Source organism: Bidens hawaiensis, unplaced genomic scaffold (assembly GCF_021521415.1).
Source record: "Bidens hawaiensis isolate Kalapana, Puna unplaced genomic scaffold, B.hawaiensis_p1.1 tig00006913_1, whole genome shotgun sequence".
Lineage (NCBI taxonomy): Eukaryota > Viridiplantae > Streptophyta > Magnoliopsida > Asterales > Asteraceae > Bidens > Bidens hawaiensis.
This window is the reverse complement of record NW_027491474.1, coordinates 1,120,101-1,141,587: the sequence shown is the minus strand read 5'-3', so window position 1 is coordinate 1,141,587 and position 21,487 is coordinate 1,120,101. Positions and strand designations below refer to the sequence as shown.

At 31.9% G+C, this 21,487-nt stretch overlaps 2 protein-coding genes and 1 pseudogene across 3 annotated transcripts; all 3 read right to left on the bottom strand.

The window, feature by feature from the left end:
• Positions 1-667: 667 nt before the first annotated feature.
• On the bottom strand, positions 668-3,429 carry LOC143633916 (caltractin-like). The gene is made up of 7 exons (XM_077102130.1): positions 3,366-3,429; positions 2,423-2,540; positions 2,297-2,333; positions 2,140-2,167; positions 1,439-1,591; positions 1,259-1,361; positions 668-834 (listed from the first exon to the last, which is right to left on the bottom strand). The coding sequence occupies exons 1-7, from the start codon at positions 3,366-3,368 to the stop codon at positions 770-772; spliced, it is 507 nt and encodes a 168-aa protein (XP_076958245.1). The 5' UTR covers positions 3,369-3,429; the 3' UTR covers positions 668-769.
• Positions 3,430-9,241: 5,812 nt separating this feature from the next.
• Positions 9,242-12,781, bottom strand: LOC143633889 (uncharacterized). Its single transcript, XM_077102105.1, has 6 exons — positions 12,688-12,781; positions 12,512-12,617; positions 12,240-12,425; positions 10,470-10,925; positions 9,728-9,811; positions 9,242-9,280 (listed from the first exon to the last, which is right to left on the bottom strand). Exons 1-6 carry the CDS (start codon positions 12,733-12,735, stop codon positions 9,267-9,269), a joined length of 894 nt encoding a protein of 297 aa, XP_076958220.1. The 5' UTR covers positions 12,736-12,781; the 3' UTR covers positions 9,242-9,266.
• Positions 12,782-17,553: 4,772 nt separating this feature from the next.
• Positions 17,554-20,108, bottom strand: LOC143633865 (two-component response regulator ORR9-like; annotated as a pseudogene). Its single transcript, XR_013153749.1, has 5 exons — positions 19,740-20,108; positions 19,545-19,658; positions 19,379-19,456; positions 18,118-18,188; positions 17,554-18,006 (listed from the first exon to the last, which is right to left on the bottom strand). The product of XR_013153749.1 is annotated as a two-component response regulator ORR9-like (transcript).
• Positions 20,109-21,487: the final 1,379 nt, after the last annotated feature.

Here is a 21,487-nt window from a genome sequence, read left to right as displayed (position 1 = left end):
GCAATTCATATTATTTACAACCTTTTTCATGGTTCCTATCATAGTCACTAATATAGTGTGTTTAAGTTCAGCAGACCATTTCGTACGTCGAAAACTGCAGCAACTGTATAATGCACTTGTATGCAGTGCATAAAGACGATCAGAGTTAGTAGAAGAAAGAAATGAAAGTGGTTATATAAGCGTTTTCTTATCACATTCAAAGCAATAGAAACAAATTCGTCATGCAATTCTCATGTACTCAAATTATTATTGGTTTTATATACTAGCACACTTATATATCACAATCTCCTACTGTAATTCAACTACCATAAGAACTACATTGCAAAAGGAAACCATATTTGAATATAGTAAACTGCCACAACTTTTCAAAACATATGCAACTGCAATCATGTTATATGTTAGATCTACCTCCAAACATGATACGTATTAACACGTCTCGTATACGTCTCGAATAGAACATACACTTGAACATATCATAGCTCTTAGGAGATTAACGTAACATAGAATACAAAAACGTTGAAGATATAAGCAAAGAAAAGAACAAGTTACAAGTACAAGTAAAGGCTAACCGTTGAGTATATTAGGTTGATGCAAACACTGAATTAGCAGTCCATAAATAAATCTAATAAGGCCTAATGATTCGTGCTATAGCAATAACATAAATCCAAACACATATCATAAAATCAAACCAATCAACATAACAGCAATCTGTCATTTACCAACATATATAAAATAGATTTTACACACCATATGATAAAATATAAATAGCCTAAAATCCAAATGAAGTTCTCTTCATCATCCTCATGAACTCATCTGCACTAACTTCTCCATCACCTAAACAATACAAATAATACATCAAACAAGATATAATTATAAACATGACATACAATGCAACATCATTTACATAAATCAAAGTTTAAACGATTTAAAAACCTCAATTAAGTATTTTATTAAAAAGAGTAAATTACATAGATAGTCGCTACGGTATGTCCAAAATTTAGTTTTGGTCAACAGGAAAATGCATTGGGCCCATCATGGCATTAACCCTTTCTGTTTAGTGAGTGTGAAATGACCAGAATGCCCCTTAACATTAAAAAAATTAAATACACAATATGGGTCCTGCATTTCCGTTTGTGCTTAAAAACCAAAACAAAAATCTAGACATACCGTTGGAGCCATCCAGGTAATTTACTCTAATAAAAAACTAACTAAATTATAAATTTCTTTGAAATTAAAAAATATTTTAAATAAAACTCACGATCACGGTCGGCCTCCTCAACCATCTCATTGATCTCCGCATCAGTAAAATGTTCGCCTAACTCCTTAGCAATGTTTTTGATATCAGAAGCTGATATCTTTCCCTGTGTATTCATCAAAGAAACATTAGTTTCTAACTTTTGTTTAAACAAAACCACATACGAATAATATAAAAGGTTACATTTTTATCTTGGTCTATGATTTGGAATGCTTTGGTAAGCTCTTGTTTGCTGTCTCTTTCACCAATTTTGGCAGTCATCATGTACACAAATTCATCAAAATCAATGGCACCACTCCCGTCTTTGTCCACATCAGCTATCATTTGATTAATTTGCTGTAAAAGATTGAAATAAGCGACGATTATTAACTACACATGTGTGATAAATGACAACTTATTTACTTATGAAATTGTCGATTTGGGTCACTTTTAATCACAAACAGGTCAAATGGGTATATAGAAAATTAATGTTTAAAGAGACAAACCGGTAAAGAGTGTTGTAAAAGTCGAAATTAGGCGATGATTAATCAGCGTTTAATCGGAAATTGGTGGCTGCCTATGAGATTTCATATAATCAGTCCTTATTGATCAGTCAAAACTGGGTATCGGTAAAAATTGGTCAAATTACGGTCATATTTGGTCAAAACCTTTCAAGTATTTGAAAAATTATTCTTATTTTGATAAACTATATAAACTTTTTTTGAAAATCTTCGAATATATATAATTTTGAAAAATTGCATATCCGATTATTAATCCCTATTAATCGCTAGTCGGTACCCACCGCCCAACTCCGCCTAGTGAGTTCTACAACACTACCGGTAGATAGTTACATTCAAAGATTATTTTCAACCCTGAGAAAAGGAGTCAAACGGACTAGAAGTTACCTCCTCTGTCATTTCAAAACCGAGTGCCCTGAAATGAAACCAATATAAGATATTATTGTATGCTTAAATTGGTTAATTTGTGTTGTATTTTATCTACAATAGGTCAACCAAAAGAAACAGCTTAAAATAAAACGTGTCAAATGCGTTAAACTCATACCTCATTGCAACATTCAACTCCTTGGCATCAATGGTGCCTGTATTTTAAAGAGATTAAGCCACTCAAGTTTTATTACTTCTAAATTTTAATGAAATTAGCATATAATAATATGAATTAACAGCATACCAGATCCATCAGTATCAAACAGCTCAAAAGCTTCTTTGATCTCTTGCCTTTTCTGCTGAGTTAATCCATGATGACGTCCTCTCGGCTTCTCTCTCCTCGATTGCTCTCCATAAACACCCTGAAAACTAGGGGCGTGAATTTCTGATATGACATGAAACAGGACACAAACCTAACACAAAATTCCCAGGTTTTGTATCAAAGGTTCGGGTCAGTTTTGGGTCGAACCCGCTTATCTCAATGGGCTGTGCTCGGGTTAAACGCAGCAAGTTCACGGGTTGACCCATTTAACCATTTTATTTTCTATTTTAATTGTTTAAAATATATTTTATGTAATAAATTTATAAATTAAATTGCTTTTGTAATTTATGCTAAAATTTAAAACAAAACAAAGACTTAACATAAGATTTTATAATAGAAAATGGCATTGTTTTATACAAATTTGTATTTTTTGCTTTAAAAATATAAATTTAAGTATTCGTGTGTAAAAAACATAAAAACTTTCGGCCGGGTCAATCCGAAAATATGCGTGTCGTGTACAGGTTCACGTATCCGACCCATTTTGGGTTCATGTCAGGTTGGGCCCGCCAACCCGTGAAAACCCCATCAACCCGTTTAACCCCTATAGAATCGATAAATTGTTCAAACTCCTAATCATATTAGTTTCACTTCTAACTGTTAATCAACAAACCCTAAATCCACAATTTCAAAACCCTAGTTCATCTAACCATCACAAAACCCCCAATTTAGCATCAATTCATCTACCCTAAGCTCAGATCATTCAGTTCTACATAAACACACGCTCCAGTTATAAAGTTTAAATCAATAATTAACACAAATCATGTTCGAACAAAACTTAGGGTTTCAATTTCATTAAATCACACAAAACAATCAAAAGTTAAGATAAATTAAACATAATTGAGATACGATTGAATATTACACTCACCATTGTAATTAAATCTTGAGATCTTTAACAAACAACTTCCGTGTGGAAAAATCTGGATTATTATGTAATAAAGAAAGAAAAGTATAATATATAAATATAATAGCTTTAATTTGAATTTACTTATAAGAGTAACTACACAATAAGCCCTTCGGTTTTTTATTAATATCACTTGGTCCGCTTAAAGCGCGTTACATGATTTATTTATCTGACTTAGGGAGGAGGTGGGGCGGTATCGGGTAAACCCATGCAGGTACCCCTACTAATTAGGGGACACCGTCGTTGTTTTTTTTTTTTTTTTGAATTCGGGTGGATGCAATGGTTATACAACCCGGGATTGAAATATGATTGGGTGTGTGATGACATACTATGTGATTGGTTTTAACATATTCATGTAGTTTGGGTATAGATGACTAGTTTTTGATAGTTTTGAGTCGTCTCCATGTGACTGACGTGTTGGAAGATTTGGGAGTTTTTCAGGTTGTATACTTGTTCGTGTTAAATACGTCAATCCCGAAATTTTAACCACACTTAAGATTTGTATCTCGGTTTGAAAATGGGTTAAATGAGTTATTGGGTTGAAGTTGTATACATTTTTAAAGTTTTATGTTGTGATGTTAAAAGGTTCACGAGTCGTTAGACCAGTAATATGTTCTTTTGTGGTTTTAACGCTTTGGATTGGAGCTAGTAGTGGACTTAAGAACCTTTTGGTTTTTACCGGATTCATAATTATTGTTCTTCATATGTCTATCTAGGAGGATATTTTACCAAGTGGGGGCGATCGAAACTTGAAAACTTTTAAGGTTTTTAAGTGAAAATGTAGAATTATGACATAAAAATGTACTTTTGTATATATAAAAAAACAACATAATAAATGGGTCAATCCGTAAACTTTCTCGGTCTACCCGAACCCGGCCAGTTTAGACAAAACCAAAACTTGTGAACATGACCGGCTTGAATAGGAGGGCAGGGTGGTAGATGACCTACGAACTGATCACCCCTCGAGGCCCAAAAAATTTTTTTTTAATATTTTTTTATGAAAAAAAAATGTATTTTTAATGTTTAAATCCAATTACTTTATTAATTTAAGCCTATTTTTATAAACAAAATTTTTTTTGCACAACCTAAATCATAATCTAGTAAATCTGTTTTAAAATAAATTGTTAAAATCCAATAAAAAAACTCTTTCACAATTTTACTTAAGGCCCAAATTTTTTTCCGTCTTCAGCCCAAAAAATTGTAACGATTCTCAGAGACGACAGTCCTTGATTATCTCACAAGTCTGTAATATCCATGTTCAGTGAAACAAAAGTCCACAAGTTACTGCTAGTTCCGTTCAGTAAAACAAAAATGACACTTTTCAAACGAACAAATGGAAACCACAACGAGTAAAATAATACTAGAATGAGGGACTCAACTCCTTAATCATCCCACGAGTCCCTGATAGTCCCTTTCAGTGAAAACAAAAGTCCACCAGTTACAGCTAGCTAGTTCAGTGAAAACAGAATCGATGCTTTTCAAATAAACAAATGGAAGCCCAAACGAACAAAGGGTAACCACAACGAGTAAAAAAAGACTAAAATGAGAGACTCACCTCCTTAATCATCTCACGAGTCCCAGATAGCCCTGTTCAATGAAAACAAAAGCCCACCACCCGTTGTTGGCTTCGTTCAGTGAAAACATAAACGACACTTATCAAACAAACAAATGGAAACCCAAATGAACAAATGGAAACCACAACAAGTAAAAGAAGACTTGAATGAGGGACTCACCTCCTTAATCATCCCACGAGTCCCTGATAGTCCATTTAGTGCAAAACAAAAGTTCACAAGTCGTTGCTAGTCCGATTAAGTAAAAATAGAAGTGGCACTTTTCAAAAGAACAAATGGAAGTAAAACGAACAAATGGAAACCATAATGAGCAAAAGATGACTAGAATGAGAAACTCACATCCTTGCTCATCACACGAGTCTCTGATAGCCCCGTTTAGTGAAAAAAAAAAGTCGATCAGTCGCTGCCAGCCCAATTCAGTGAGTACAGAAAAGATGCTTTACAAAGAAACAAATGAAAGCCCAAACGAACAAATGAAAACCACAACAAGCAAAAAAAAAATACTAGAATGAGGAAATACTCTTCTTGATCATCCCACAACTCCCTGATAGCTCTGTTTAGTGAAAACAAAAGTCCACAGGTCGTTGTCAGCCCCATTTAGTGAAAAAAAAAGAAGCTACACTTTTCAAACGAACAAATGGAAAGCATGACGAGTAAAAAAAGACTAAAATGCAGGACTTGGCTACTTAATCATATCATGAGTCCCTGATTGCCCTGTTAAGTGAAAATAAAAGTCTACCAGTCGCTGCTAGCTCCGTTCATTGAAAACAGAAGCGACATTTTTCAAACGAACAAATGGAAGCTCAAACGAACAAATGAAACCAAAACGAGTAAAAGATGACTAGAATGAGAGTGGACTCCTTAATCATCCCAAAGTCCTTGGTATTCCCGTTTAGTGAAAACAAAAGCCCACCAGTCGCAGCTAGCCCAGTTTAGTGAAAACAGAAGCGATCCTTATCAAACGAACAAATGTAAAACCAAACAAGCAAATGGAAACCACATCGAGTGAAAGATGACTAGAATGAGAGACTTAACTCCTTAATTACCCACGAGTCCCCATTCAATGAAAACAAAAGCGCATGAGTCGCTGCTAGTCCCATTAAGTGAACACAATATTAACACTTTTCAAAGGATCAAATGGAAGCCCAAACGAACAAATAAAAACCACGAGTAAAAGAAGAATAGAATAAGGGACTCGCATCCTTAATCTTCCCACGAGTCCCTGATAGCCCTGTTAACTGAAAATAAAAGTCCATCAGTCGCTGCTAGCCCAGATCAGTGAAAACAGAACCGTCATTTTTTAAACGAATAAATGGAAGCCTAAACAAACAAATGAAAAACACGAGAAAAGAAGACTAGAATGAGGGATTCACCTTCTTGATATGGCGGCTTGGATAGGAGGACAGGGTGGTCGACAGCCCACCACCCGTCATCCTGCTAGGCCGAAATATATTTAAAAACATTTTTATATCTTTTTATGAAAAAAAAAAGTTATGTATTTTTATTGTTTAAATCCAACTGCTCAACTCATTTAAGCCTATTTTTATAAACAAATTATTTTTGTACAACGCAAATCATAACTAAGTAAGCTCATTTGAAAGTTTAGTTGTTTGAACCCAACAAAAAACTATTTTACTCAATGCTGACAGTTTTTTTCGCCTTCGAACCAAAAAAAATTAATGATTCTCAGAGATGGCCTCGCTTGTGAATTTCATTTTAAGTTTGTGCCATGTAAGAAATTCACACCTCTTGTAATTATCCCATCTGTTTTATCCCAAATTTGCTATTTTCAGGGCATTTTTAGTTCTTTGCGTAAATTTGATTCATCAAATATTTTGTTCGCCCAGATTCGGTGAGAACTATTAATTGGCATGCCCAAGGGACAACAACATGAACGTGAAAACATAAGTTCCAACTGATATGATGACCGAATACTTAGATGGTTTTTTAAATAAATTTGATAATGGAAAATCCATCCCATCTACTTCTAATCAGGCCATTGTCTGTAAAGCATAACCAAATTCTCTGCATTAATTTGTTAGTTTCATCAATCATCATGTAATTTGTAATTTTGATTTCTAAAAGAAACACAACAAATTCTTTTTTGAAAGATTTCAAAGTTGTATTCGCATGCTGTCCTGCTTGCCCATATTCAGTAGCTACATTTATTCAAAGTCATGGTCTTTTGTTAATTGTTATATGGTAAATTAAACATTTTGTGTGTATATGATAATGTTACATCAACACATATATTATTTTGTATATTAATAGTATCATGGACTATCTAATTTTGGGCTGACCAAATTCTCAGTACATTTACCTTCCTTCTTTTGTTAGATTCAAATAAAATGTTTGGACTATTGAAGTTGGAAAACAATATGGTTCAGAATCCAATGAGAACATGAGCTTATGAAGACGGTGTATTTCAAAGCACTCCAACCTATACAACATCATGGTTCATTTTTGTGGGAAAGATATTTATTGCAGGTTAGTGTAGTTCTTTCTACTCATTGTTTAATATCACAAACTTGTGTTTTAGAGATCGAAACTCTTTTTTCAACATCATTAGAACCTAGTTTGTTTAATGAATATATTGTATTGATACATTATCTGTATAATGTCCACTTGGAACTTTGAAAGTAGCAAACAAGCTACTGATTCTTTATATTCAAAAGAAATTTGAATTATGTTTATAGGGACTATATATTTTTGATAAAAAAGATTAGTTGGTGCAATTGTTAGTATTATTTTTTTAAACCACAAAGCTGACCAAACTTTTCAGTTTTTAAATAACTTTGGTCTTCAATATGATATTTTCAAGAGCTGAAATGATACTTTGTAGTTTTACTGGTTTTTAAATTTCAATTTTCATGGTATTATATCATACCCTTACACTTTGTATATAGTGTTTGCATATATAATTTGAAGGATGTTACGTCAATTTAATGCTTATCATATTACTGACTTCACCTTATCTGTTGATTCTTATCTGTTGATTATGTTTTCTTAGATTATAGGTTTTATGAATACAAAACTTACTTTTATGACTTGATTATATTTGTGTTAAAAAGAGTAATATTTATTTTAATAGGTTGATTTATAAATGGGTTGATATGGGTAGTGTTCATTTCCTTAGAAATGACTGAATTTGGGTTATGTTTATCTTTTTTATATGGAGTGTTATTGGGTAAAAGTCGGTCAAAGTGTTTGACCATTTGTACTGAAATCATTTTTGAAATCTCAATTAATTTTGTGAGTAGATAACACTTACATGTTTATTCAAATGACATTAATATCTAATTGCAAATGAAACATTGTTAAATACAAATTTGTTTTGGAACGTTATTACTAGGGATGGCAATGAAACCTGAATCCGATGGGAAAACCCGAAACCTGACATAAATGGGACGGGTAATACCCGACCCATTAGGGTTTGGGACTAGTTTTGAAATTTTTCATGGGTTTGGGACGGGTTTGGGATTTGCTATATACCCGATTACCCGACAACATTAACCCGTTTACCCGATTATATACCCGATGTACCCGACATAACTTTTTCTATAATTTATATATAGTATACTTTAAATATTTTAAATATATTATTTGTTGAAACTTGTTATAGCAATTATTTGAGACATTTTATTTTATGTTAATCATTATTTGTAATCAATTAATTATATTTTGTGAAAATTCGATAGAAACACGATGGATTTTGGGTCGGGTATACCCAATGGGTATTTTGACTAAACCCAATGGGAAAACCCGAAACCCGACGGGTAATTACCCGATTAAAACCCGACGGGTTTGGGACAAGCTTTCATAATCGGGTATGGGTTTGGGAATGGCTAAACCCGACCCATTGCCATCCCTAGTTGTTACAAAGGGAATTAGCGCATGTGATGAACTGGACCATTATAATTTTTTGGTTTATGTTATCAAACGGTTTTTATTTATATATCCTATTTTTTAATTACGTGCTATTCAATCATGTTATTTGATGATGTGCTTTTATCAATACATGCTAAGCATAATTAAAAGAATCATTTTAAGAACGCCTAAAAAATCGAAAATGGTATCGGAAATGGTTGTTGATTAAATTTCAAATAATAGTCATAAACTTTCATAAAAATTGCTCTTAAATGAAGCAATCCTAGTTAAGAATCATTCATAACCATAACTAAAATCAAATGAAAGCAAAATCCTAAAAATAGACCAACCTATTTTTAAAAAGATTGCCATCTAAACAAATATCCACCATCATAACGCTATTTGTTTGGTCAAATGCACGAATTGTTTACCAAAGGTTGCCTACATGATCAAAATGGTTACCTGCAATACAAAAAGGTTCTAATCAGTATATTGACAAAAAAAATGCACATATTCACTGATCTTCAAGCAATTTATGATCACCGATTTATTTAAATAAACTGCATACAAATGAATTTTGGCAATTTTCTTTACTTAAAATCAATCTCTTTAGGTACAGTCTATTAATGTGTTAAATATGATTAAGAAACTAAACTAATCAAACAATAATCTAATTCTTGAAATAACGCAGTCTATAAATCATTTATTTATCTTACACATGGTTGGAAACAAGACCATGAGTAAACATAGATTAATCACTGCCAAACTCTTCATAGCTCCTTCAAATATTGTGTCGAGCCATTTATTATTTCACGGAAGACATCAAGTCCCACTTCATGATTTATTTAACATAAAAAAAGCATTCTTTATTCTAAAAGAAAATCATACCTTGAATGTCTCCATTAGCATGAGATTCCAAGGATTCTGTATCTGCTGGCAAGTAAAGTGACCCAGAATAGCGGTCCAATATATCTGAAATAAAATGTATATGAACTAATATTTGGTGTAGATCGGGCAAGATAACGGGCCAAAACAGACAATTTCTAAAAGGGATCAAACGAGTTGGGTTGGTAGTCGGTGCAGATCAGACGGGTTGAAAGTAGCCCAACGTATATTTGCAATGCATACACACCCTACTAAACTGCTTTATCAAAAAATTTAGATTATTAAGGTAATTATATTAAGCACAACTTATTTATAAAAAAACAAATGATTGGACAAAAAGTGTATTGAGTTGACATGGCCTGCTTCAACAACGGGATGTTATGAATCAGAATTCTTAATATGTATTCATGTTCCTACATTATTTTGATTAAAATGATATATAAAATACAATAAATATTTCAAAAATTCAAAAAGGTTGGTTGGTTTGTCACTAGGGGTGTGCATGGGTCAGTTTTGGGTTCAAATTTCAAACCAAAAACCGAATAAATTCAATAACAGAAGTATGTTTTTGCAGGTTCGGTTATAAAAGTTAGTTCGGCTCATCTTTCTTTCTTTTTTTGGAAAAAACATAAACCAAACGGTTAGTCTTAGGTTGGGCTTGAATACTCTGATTCTCGATTGTATTGGTCATTTTGGTTATGGGTCGTTATTTTGGTTTTACACATATCAGAGAAAGAGATTGAACCTGAACTAATAGAGAAATCAGCTGTCAAATCTGAAAAACTAAAGTTTCTAGGAATCTGGCTCAAAAACCCAAACGACGATGAATCGGGCTCAACAATTGGGTCATTCACGGGCTTTGGGTTCAAATCTCCATCAATAAAGAAAGGAACACGCACCACCTCTTGCATTACGGGATGTATAGCTGCAGCATTATTTGCAGGATTATACATAAACGAGTGTTCATCACTCATTCCATTCATAATTCCTGCATTTGCGTGTTGATTCATTTGTAGGTTTTGTGACATGTTGTCAGATCTCGACAAACCAGACAAACTGACAACAGATTGCATACTTGGGTGTAGTGTTGGCCCGCCATTAGTGAGTTCACCTGACATTTTGGCAACTGCCGGTTGTTGCATGTTTTCTATGTTCATAGCTTGTGAGTTATCCGGTGCATAGCTTGAAGAGTTTTGATGCGCTGTTAAGTAAATAAAAAATATGAGCAATGGAATAACTTATGAATTCGCCCATTCTAGATTATATTTCCTCTTAATGGTCCAAGATTAAAATAGAAAATAAATAATTAACAGAAAGAAAACGCCTGAAAGGGATCCAAAGTGTGTTCCTAAATCCTAATGCATAAAACCACCAATACCATCTTACTAAAAAATAAAGTTTTTAGTAAAATAATATTTCTTTTGGAATCATTCAAGACACTCTACTTCAAGATATTCTTAAATAAAATTAATTTGATATAATAACGTTTTTGGTCAACCCGACCTGTTTCACTACATTTTATATTAATTCATATTAATGACTGACGTAAAATAAAATAGAACCAAAAGGAAAAGGGATGGTTTAACCCAAATATTTTAGCCAAAAGTTGGAGTGTAAACGAGTCGAGCTTGGCTTGAGCTCAGCTTGTTTTGAATAACTAGAGCTCGATCTTGGTTTGTTTCGAGCTCTTTCTCTAAAGCTCAAGATCATCTCGTAAATTGTTTTTCAAGATCGGGTTCAGCTCATTTATTATTTATTAATAATTTATATACAGTTTTAATTATTTTTAAATATTAAACGAGCCTAATCTCGGCTCGAGCTCGTGTAGTAATTTAAACGAGCCAAAGCTCGGCTATGCTGTGTGAAACTAATACATAGAAGTCTAAAAGAGGTAAAGCATAAAAATATACAAGGCTCAATAAGGCTCCACGAGCCTAAAAGAGCTTCCCATACGGGCCATACAAAGCTCGAGCTCGATAACTAAACAAGCTTTATTTGAGATTTGGGATCGTTTCGAGCATTTTATCGACCCGAGCTCGAGTAGCTCAGCTTGTTTGCACCCCTAGCCCAAAGAAAAACCGACCGGAACCGAAAAAAACCAAAAAATTGAACAGAAAAAACCAAACACAAGCAAAAACCGACGGTTTGGTTTTGTGTTTTCGTAAAAAACGATATTTCCATTCGGTTTTGGTTTTGCATGTACTAAAAACCCAAAAAAATAAACCGAACCGAATATTTTTCAATTTTGAATGTTAAGTAATTTATAAGGGTTTAATAAAATCTTTACCCGATTGTTTTAGCCCGAATGTATAAGAATCAATTAATCATTAACTATTTAACATTTAGGAGCAAATTCATTATTTTGGGCCTGTTTTTTGTTGGCCCAAGTATTTGAGGCCCAAATAGTAAAACTGAAAAAACAAAATTCGAACAAATATCAATAAATAAATAAATAATAGAATTTTCGGTTTTAGCCCAAAACCTACCCGAACCGTTACAATGTTAAATATCTTACATGAAGGAATATGAGTTCCATCGGTAATAGGAACCGGAGCTGCTCCAGTTGCGGGAGACATTTGTTTCATAAACTTTGCTTGTTTTTCAAGTAATTCATTGAACCTCAGTATCTGGTCCTTCAAGATCAGTCTAATGTGATACCGCTTGAAAAAATCTTGATTTTCTTCTTCGAGCTTTTGCCAAACTGAAAATAAAGTGATAGAAACACACCAATTAAATATGAAAAGGGCACAATGTTTCTTGTGAATTTAAAAGTTGTAAAAGGATTACCGAGTTTGGTAAAAGTAGGTTCGATTTTTGCTTGTTGTTGTAGCGTAGTAACAACTTCATTTTGGTTCATATAAAGTTGAATACACCTTTCTATAAGATGTTGTACCTGGATAAAACACTATTAAATAAGTAAATTCAACTAAACAATTATATAATAGCATTTACAATTAACCTACCAGCTGTAAATCTTCAGCTGAAACCTTTTTCACCTCTTCCTTATTCATAATTCTTCAAAATCACAATCAAATAACTTCTTGCAGTTACAACAATAGGAGATTGAGGCTTAACTTTCTGATTAATGCCTGATATAAGCAACTAACTGTAAACAACCCAATCAATATCAATAAACATAATATGTGAATATAAAACCCTAACATCATTGATAAATCAAATAAGGGTTTGACTATAAAAAGCTCAAAAAGAGCCGAGCCTTATCTAGCTTGAGCTGACCTTAGGCTCGTTAAGGTTTTTCTCAAAATATAAAAATAATTAAGTAATGTATATAAATTAATTAATAAATAATAAACAAACCGAGCTCGAGCCTTATTAAACCACTCATGAGCCGAGCTCGAGCCTGAAAAGCCGAGCTTTAGCTCATTTAAGGTACTGCACACGAGCAGCGAGCTCAAGCCGACCTTAGGCTCGTTTAAGGTTCTTCTCAACATATAAAAATAATTTAAAAAATGTATACAAATTAACTATTAACTAATAAATAATAAACGAGCCTAGCTCGTGCATTAATGCCTGATAACAGCAATCAATGAAAATAACCAAATCAACAACCATAACATGCGAATCCAAACCCCGAACATCATCAATAGATCAAATTCAATAGTTTAACGATCTATTCCAACAATTTCAACAATAAACACACACATGCCTTACAAAATTAACCTTTTATCAGATTTAAGAGCAATTAACTGCAAATAACCACAATCTTCTAATTAAAAGCTCTAACATCACCGATAAATCAAATTCAAGCAATTAACTATCTATTTCAACAACCTTGATAATAAACAGACACATGCATCACACAAATTAAGCTTCTATAAGAAATTAAACAGCAATTAACTGCAAATAACCAAAATACGTGAATCAATAAACCAAATTTCAGGGTTTAACGATCTATTTCAACAATCTCAACAATAAACAGATGAAGTACAAAAATTAAACTTCTACGAACAAACTCTAGGGTTTAACGATCGATTTCAACCATTTCAACAACAAACAGAGTAACAGACACACGCACCACACAATTTAACCTTCTATGAGAAATCGAACATCAATTAACTGAAAAAAATAACCAAGTTACGCTAATCGGAAACCCTTACATTATCGATAAATCAAATTCAACAGTTTAACGATCTATTTCAACAATCTCAACAACAAATAGACACATGCATCAGCATCACACAATTTAATCTTCTACGACAAATTCTAGGGTTTAACGTTCGATTTCAACCATTTCAACAGCAAACAGACACACGCACCACACAATTTAACCTTCTATGAGAAATCGACCATCAACTAACTGAATCTAACCAAATTACGCGAATCAAAAACCCTAGCATTATCGATAAATCAAATTCAATAGTGTAACGATCTCAACAATAAACAGACACTCGCAGTCACACAAGTTGAGCTTCTACGGCAAATCCTAGGGTTTAACGATCGATCCCAACAACAAACAGACACATGCATCACACAAATCAAATTAAAAACGAATCGAATAAGAACGAACAGAGTTACAGTTTGCATGCAATCGATATGAAATGCAAATCAGCGATAAATTACAGAACCAAATTATTACCTCGTCGATGAACGCGATTGATTTGGTTGAGTTTGATCTCTACAGCTTTTGATGATGAAATTGGAGAGATTTTTGCGTTAATATTAATATTATTGAAAAGAGGGTTTTATGTTTGGGTTTTGATTCTGTGTGTCTTTGATTATATTTTACAAAACTCCTCCCTTGTTTATTACTTTATTTGCGGATTATTCCGTTTTAGTCTTGGTAATAGTTTAAATCAAAGCAAGTCGATCGGTTTAAGATTTGTTGCGGTTTAGTTTATTGTTTGGTTTTGGCGGTTTACATTTGAATCGGACATTTACTCTTTCTTATTTATATTTTCGTAATTTCGTTTCATGTTCGTATTAGGGTCGGCTCAACCATTTTGGATGCCCAAAACTAAATAAAATTCGAGGCCTTTTTTTTCCAGAATTTATTGTTACAAAACCTAAACCTGTTCCACTTCGTTTTCGTCTGGAACTGACAAGAATAAATTATGTATATAACAAATGCAGTCTTACATTAGAAACGCCTTTTGCTTATATTAAGATATCTTTTACTAACGTTAGTAGAAAGTGAAAAGGCTTAAGCAATTAAGTAAGATTATAAACAAAGTTAGAAGGAAATTCCAGTTATACATGCAGTCATGGAAACAGCATAGGTGATAGTTATATTATTGACTTTTAAATTTATTTAAATAGAAATGTACTAGAGATAATTTAGGATTAAGATTAAAATTAAACACATAAATGGAGATAGAAAGAAAACGCTACCAACACTTGGCTAATACCACAATTGTTGTCAAATTTCTTTATAGTTTTAATATATATTTATACATACAAAAAATTTGATGGCTCTAAGCTAAGACTTGGGTTTATTAGTCTTATGAGCCTACCCTAATCTGTAAATATATACAACTTTGTATATGTATGGTCACAATGTGCTATTAACCATGTTAATCATTTTGAGACCTTTCTTTTAAATTTTTTTTAATAAAAACTATAGGTTTTGGTTTTAGTATATTTTAACACGAAATAGTTATATTCATATTTTAACACGAAACAATCTTGCATTAATTGCCTTCATAGTTCATATACCACGGCCGGCCCAAGCAGTAAGTGATACAATTCATTTTTTGAAAATAATCTTGATTACTTGAAGATCTATATTTAGAGCATGTTTGAAATTGAGTTTGAAAACAACTTATTGACTTAAAAGCCATTTGAAACCCGGAATTTGGGGCTTTTAGAAAACTATTTTTTATCCCTCCCAAAAAACTAAAATAAAAATGATTTTTGTGATTGCCAAACACTTTTTAACTTATGGCTTTTTTAAAAAAGTCAATAAGATGTTTTCAAAACCCATCCCTCGTTTATTACTTTGTTTGCGGTTTTTGTCGCTTACAATATTATTATGTTAATTTAGTCTTGGTAACAGTCCAAATCAAAGCAAGTCGATCGGTTTAAGATTCATTGCAGTTTAGTTGATTGTTTGGTTTTGGCGGTATTCGACCGACTTACTTGGAATCGGACATTTAGTCTATCTTATTTTTATTTTTGTTTTTCTTTTTACATTTTTTTTAATAAAACCATAGGTTTTGGTTTAGTATAATTTAACTCGAATAGTTGTGTATAATCATATTTTTAAAATTTAATTTAAAGCTTATAATTGTTTTGGGCCTGAATTGGTGTTAGTTAATTCAATTTCCACTTTCCAATAATATTGTTGTCCATGTTTGGACCTGATCCACTCAAATATGGAAGTATAAATAGCCTTCATATACCAAGGCCCAAGCAATGAGTGACACAATTTATTTTTTGAAAATAATATTTAAAACTTATTCTCTCAAAACGCAAGTTTTTTTTGTAATAATTATAGAGTTTACTGTATAAGAACATCTATTATTGTAGATGTTTTAAAAGGTTTAAAAACTGTTCTAAGTATGTCATATAGCTACATCTTTTTTTTAACGACTGCGACTATAGACCAAATCTAGCAAGTAGCTAGAGTCGGGAAAAACCAGATAAACACTTACAAAGTAATGTTATCAAAACCAAAGTTACATCACTTATCCCACTCTAAAGAAAACAACTTTGACCTATTTGTGAAAATAAGCTCATTCCTGGCCTTCCACACCATTCAACATGTAATTAAAATCAATGACTCTACCAATCTGTTTTTTTTGTAGTATTTGTTTGCAAAGTCTTATGGAAGTCCAGAAGTTCTCTTACTGAAAAGGTGAAAACTAGCTGTAATTCACACCAATTACTTACAAACTAGCATATGATTGTTGAATATTGACACATATATGTGAAAATATGTTCCACCGATTCCTCTACTTCCCTGCATAACCTACAAATAGTAGAAGGCCGCTCGCCTCTTGCTAAGGGTGGTTAGAGTCGTAATCGTGTCCATCTCCATCCGCCAACCAAAGAGGTTCACCTTTAATGGTAACCGAGAACTCCAACCAAATTGCCAAGTACCGCGAATGGATCAAACCGAAAACTTTCCTGAAGGGTCCCCAATCCACGTCCATTTATCACCTAGATCCATAAACTTAATTTATCGAGTCAGTGATAAGCATTCAGTGAGCCGCTGCAGTTCTTTACTCGAGGATGTAAATGTGTAGAAATAAGATTAGCATTATTCAGTTATCACATTTGATTGTCATGAAAAAGTTTCATATCTTGCCACATATAACTCATAAACCATTTAATTTCTTTATAAATCTTTAGAATTAGAAAAGGCTAGCATAGTGGGTAAGTATTTGTAACTTTAACAAATAATTAAAAGGTATTATAAGTGTATCAATAATGCCATAGTTTAAACTAGTCTTTTATGGTGCAACAAATCCTTGATCAAATATGCTAAAATCGCACCTAGCCACCTAAACCGGAGATGAAAACCGCAAAGCCGAAGTCAATTGTCACAAAAGGTTAACTCCCCAAACGTATTGACAAACTTCTCATTTTTCCTCATGAAGATACAAACCATTTAAGATTTGCTCCATGCTTGTCTCCATCCTTTCACTAAATGTTTACATAAAATGTAATGAAATGTAGAAAAGTTGACTACTTTATGCTCAAATAAAACTAGATTTATTTTTCAAAGTGGTAGGTTTAAAAAGAAAAAAAATGGTTTTTAGGTGTGTGACAATGGACCAAATGGATGAAAAAGAAAAAAATTGGTTTCAAACTATGTATAAATCCTGAGATGCTCTAACTGTCACATTGGTCTTTTTACATTGCCTTTTGTAATACAAAAGTAGAAAAAAAAAAGAAGAAATAGATGGTCAGAGGAAAAGTAATTTAAACATCAAAACTAGAAAAAAGAAAAAAAAAAGTCAAAATTGAAATAAAAAAAGACTATTTGGCAATTAGTCAAATCTACAGATTGGCCACCACTGGATTTGTGTTTTGTTTTGTTTTGTTTTGTTTTGTAACACTTTCTTTCTTCTTCAATGGATTTTCTCTTGCTTCCATTAGATTGTTGTTCTGATTCAACTTCTCCGGGGATTTCTAATGCGTTTTGTTGTTCTTGGTGTTCTTGATCTTGTTTATGTTGTTCTTGATTATTTTCTTCATGTTGTTGTTGATGTTCATGAGTATCTTTGATTTTTGTTTTCATCATATGCGGTTTCAACTTGCTTACATCCGACAATCTAACCGGTTTCAAGAAAAACTCCTTGGCACCTTCTTCTAAGCATCTGTTATATACCAAAATGATATTATGTCAGATCACAAAATATTAAGGTTCGGTTGAAAATAAAAACATAAACATATATATGATTGATAAATGACGAGATTAAAGTTTTTACCTACTAATCCTTGAAGGAACATTCTCTGATGACATTATGACGACTGGTATATCCTTTAGAGATGAAGATTTCTGTAAAATAAATAGAAAACTTATATCAGATAAAATCATAAGTTAAACATGCCAATTATTAATGCAAAATTCTATGTCTGTGATTCAAATATCAAGTTGTTAATTTGTTTTTCTTATCTAATAATCTAAAAAAAATTACAAAAAGAACTTGTTATAGACGGTGTTCTGTATAGCAAAGATAATTTTCAATATATGCCTCTTCAAACATATCAACTACTTGTTATTAATATTTTTCCTAGTTTTATATAATCTAAATAATATCAAAACCATGGATTTAGTTTTGTCTATGCATGTATATTAGCACATATTAATCTAACTTTTAAATTGACTTACATATGTCTTAAAACAAATTAGGTGATGCTTCTACGAGGCTACATCTTTCTATTCATGAATTTACCTTCTAGGCAATAGGTTATATGTAATATTTTTAAGCATAAATTTCTCTAAATATACATTTTTATTTAATTTTATTCTATTTTTCAGTTTAAATTCTAAAAGCTAAAGAGCATTCTCATCCAACCCCTTATTTTATGTGAGGGGTGTTTTTATAATTTAGAAAGTGATTCAGGGTGTTGTAAGTGAAGAGTTTTTATATTTTAGAAAAAGTAGTGATTTTTCTGTATATTTGAAAAGTTACTGTTCACCCCATATAATTTTTTAATATATTTTGAAAGTGGTTATGAGTGAAGTAAAGAAAAAAGATAATGATAAAAGGTATAAAAAATATTATTTAATTGAAATAGAGAGAGAAAATGTAGTGAGTTTTAGTGTAATTTTTGGTTTAAGGATAAGGGGTGGGATGAAAATGCTCTTAGAGCATTCTTATCCAACCCCTCATTTAATGTGAGGGGTGTTTTTATAATTTAGAGAGTGATTTAGGGTGTTGTGAGTGAAGAGTTTTTATATTTTTAGAAAAAGTAGTGATTTTTCTGTATATTTGAAAAGTTAATGTTCATTCCCTATAATTTTTAATATATTTTAAGAGTGGTTGTGAGTGAAGGAAAGAGAAAAGTAATGATAAAAGGTATAAAAAATATCATTTAATTGAAACAGAGAGAGAAAATATAGTTATTTTTAGAATAATTTTTGGTTTAGGGATAGAAGATGAGAAGAGAATGCTCTAAGACTAAAACTAAACCTCAATCAAATCAGTTCATATTAAATAAATAAAAAAAATAAAAGAATCATACCTTAACTTTCTTGAGCAAATCATAGCCTGTCATTCCAGGCATACAATAGTCTGTAATTATCAGGTTCACTTCAACTTCCTGCAAAAACAGTTAGAAAAATGATTCAACAATCATTCAAAAAGAAATATAATATGCATAAAAAACTCATTTCATTTATATTACAAACCTGACTATTATTTGGTAATTGGTGACACACATGGTTGGTTTGAGTTAACTTCAACATCATCTTCATGAAATCCCAGAAACTCTAAAGCCTTACTTCCAGAATCAACTGTTGTAACTGTAAACCATATGAACATTAAGTACTCACAAACTCACTCGTATTGTTATTTGATAAATAAATCAAAAGATGAATAATTACCTTGATAAGATGAGGTTTTGAGCAATCTCTCAATCAGTTTTCTGTCAATGATGCTATCATCAACAGCAAGAACATGAAACTGAGAATCTGCTGCAACACCCATGTGATCAAGATTCAAGATTTCAATCAAACAAGATGAACAAGTTTTCTAAAAAAAGATAGAATTTATTTGGAGGGGTTTGGTTGGTATTTTTGATGATGGGAAAATGGGAAAAGATGGAAGTTTTTATTTATGTGAAAGAAAGAGACAGCAAAATCTACAACCCACAAAGCAAGATCTGACCAGATTTCATCCAAAGATCTTCCCACCTCTTAATATTTTTGGATTATAAGGCAAGCAAGGGGCAAAGTTTTGTAAGGGTGCAAATGGGAAATTTTAAATCAAATAAAGAATACAACCAAAATCTTGGATGTTTATATTATAATCAAAAGATTCTTTGAGAGTTTGGTTCCATCTAACTATTCATATTTCAAAGTTATTGTGGTTTGGTAAATGAATAAATTACAATCAATTTTCATCTAACTTAACATATATAAATATATAGACATTTAAAAGGTTTCATTTATCTAGTGTACTCAAGATGATTGTATTACCTTTTACTTTTTATTAGGTTGACTTTTTTTAAAGCTCAACTAATTTAGGTTTTGATCATCTTAGACGATTAATCAACATCTTAGACGATAAACCAGCGTTTACATAAAGATGCAACACGATATGTTGTTGATAAAATTGTAGTTTTAAAGGTGTTTTTCTTGTGTATCGACACAAATATATTTTCATAATTACTACATCAAACTCTATAAATAGAATAAAAATTAAAATAAAGGTGAAAATTTTCTTTTTTAATCAGCCCTTTCTTAATAAAGTTTCCAGTGCAACTGGAACTAAAATGAGTACTTAATTTTATAATTATAGATTTAAAGTAAGCCTTTTGTATACTTTAAGTGTAGGTTTAAAGCTGAATACTAACATAATATGTGTTGTGAAATTATGTTTATTATCTTAAAATAAAAATTATCATTTAGTCAATGAGATAGATGGGAGGAGAGAGGCCCACAAAAAACACTATGTAACTTTACTTTTGGTTATGGGTTTTAATTTTTAAATCTGTCCAGTTTTATATTTAATTCTAACTCAACAAACAAACAAGCAATTTCAGTTATTTTTAAATACATATAAATTACTTAAAAACTTTAGAAAACAAACAAATTTTAAAAGGATGTCTGGTTCGATAAAAATAAAATTACTCAAATTGAAATCTGAATTTAATTGGTTACGTATTTGATTTGCATATTGGTTGAATTAAAACAATAAATTTAAAGATTTCACGCTTTTTGTGTTGGACAATAAACTTTAATTTCTTGTAATGCACATGAGCATATAACATATTTACATGTGTCTGAATCACTCACATATGATGATATGAACGAGTCATATCATATGTAACTTTAGCGATAATTTTGTAGCTCTTTTTCGGTTTTTGATAAACTCTCTGTGGGTGGAGCCAGAGGGTTTTTTCATTAATTAGCTATTGATGGGTGGGTTGGATCATCACACTTTATTCTTTAAGCAGAAGTATAATGTATTGCAAGGGTGATCCCAGGTGTCTAGTGTCTTTGTTTTAAAAATAAATAAAAATTTAAATAGCTGTTTACTTTAGGGGAAATAAACATTTGTCATTCTTAATTTGAGATTTACCCATATGAACAAAGAAGATTAGTTGGGCATAGGGATTCAAGTGGTGGGA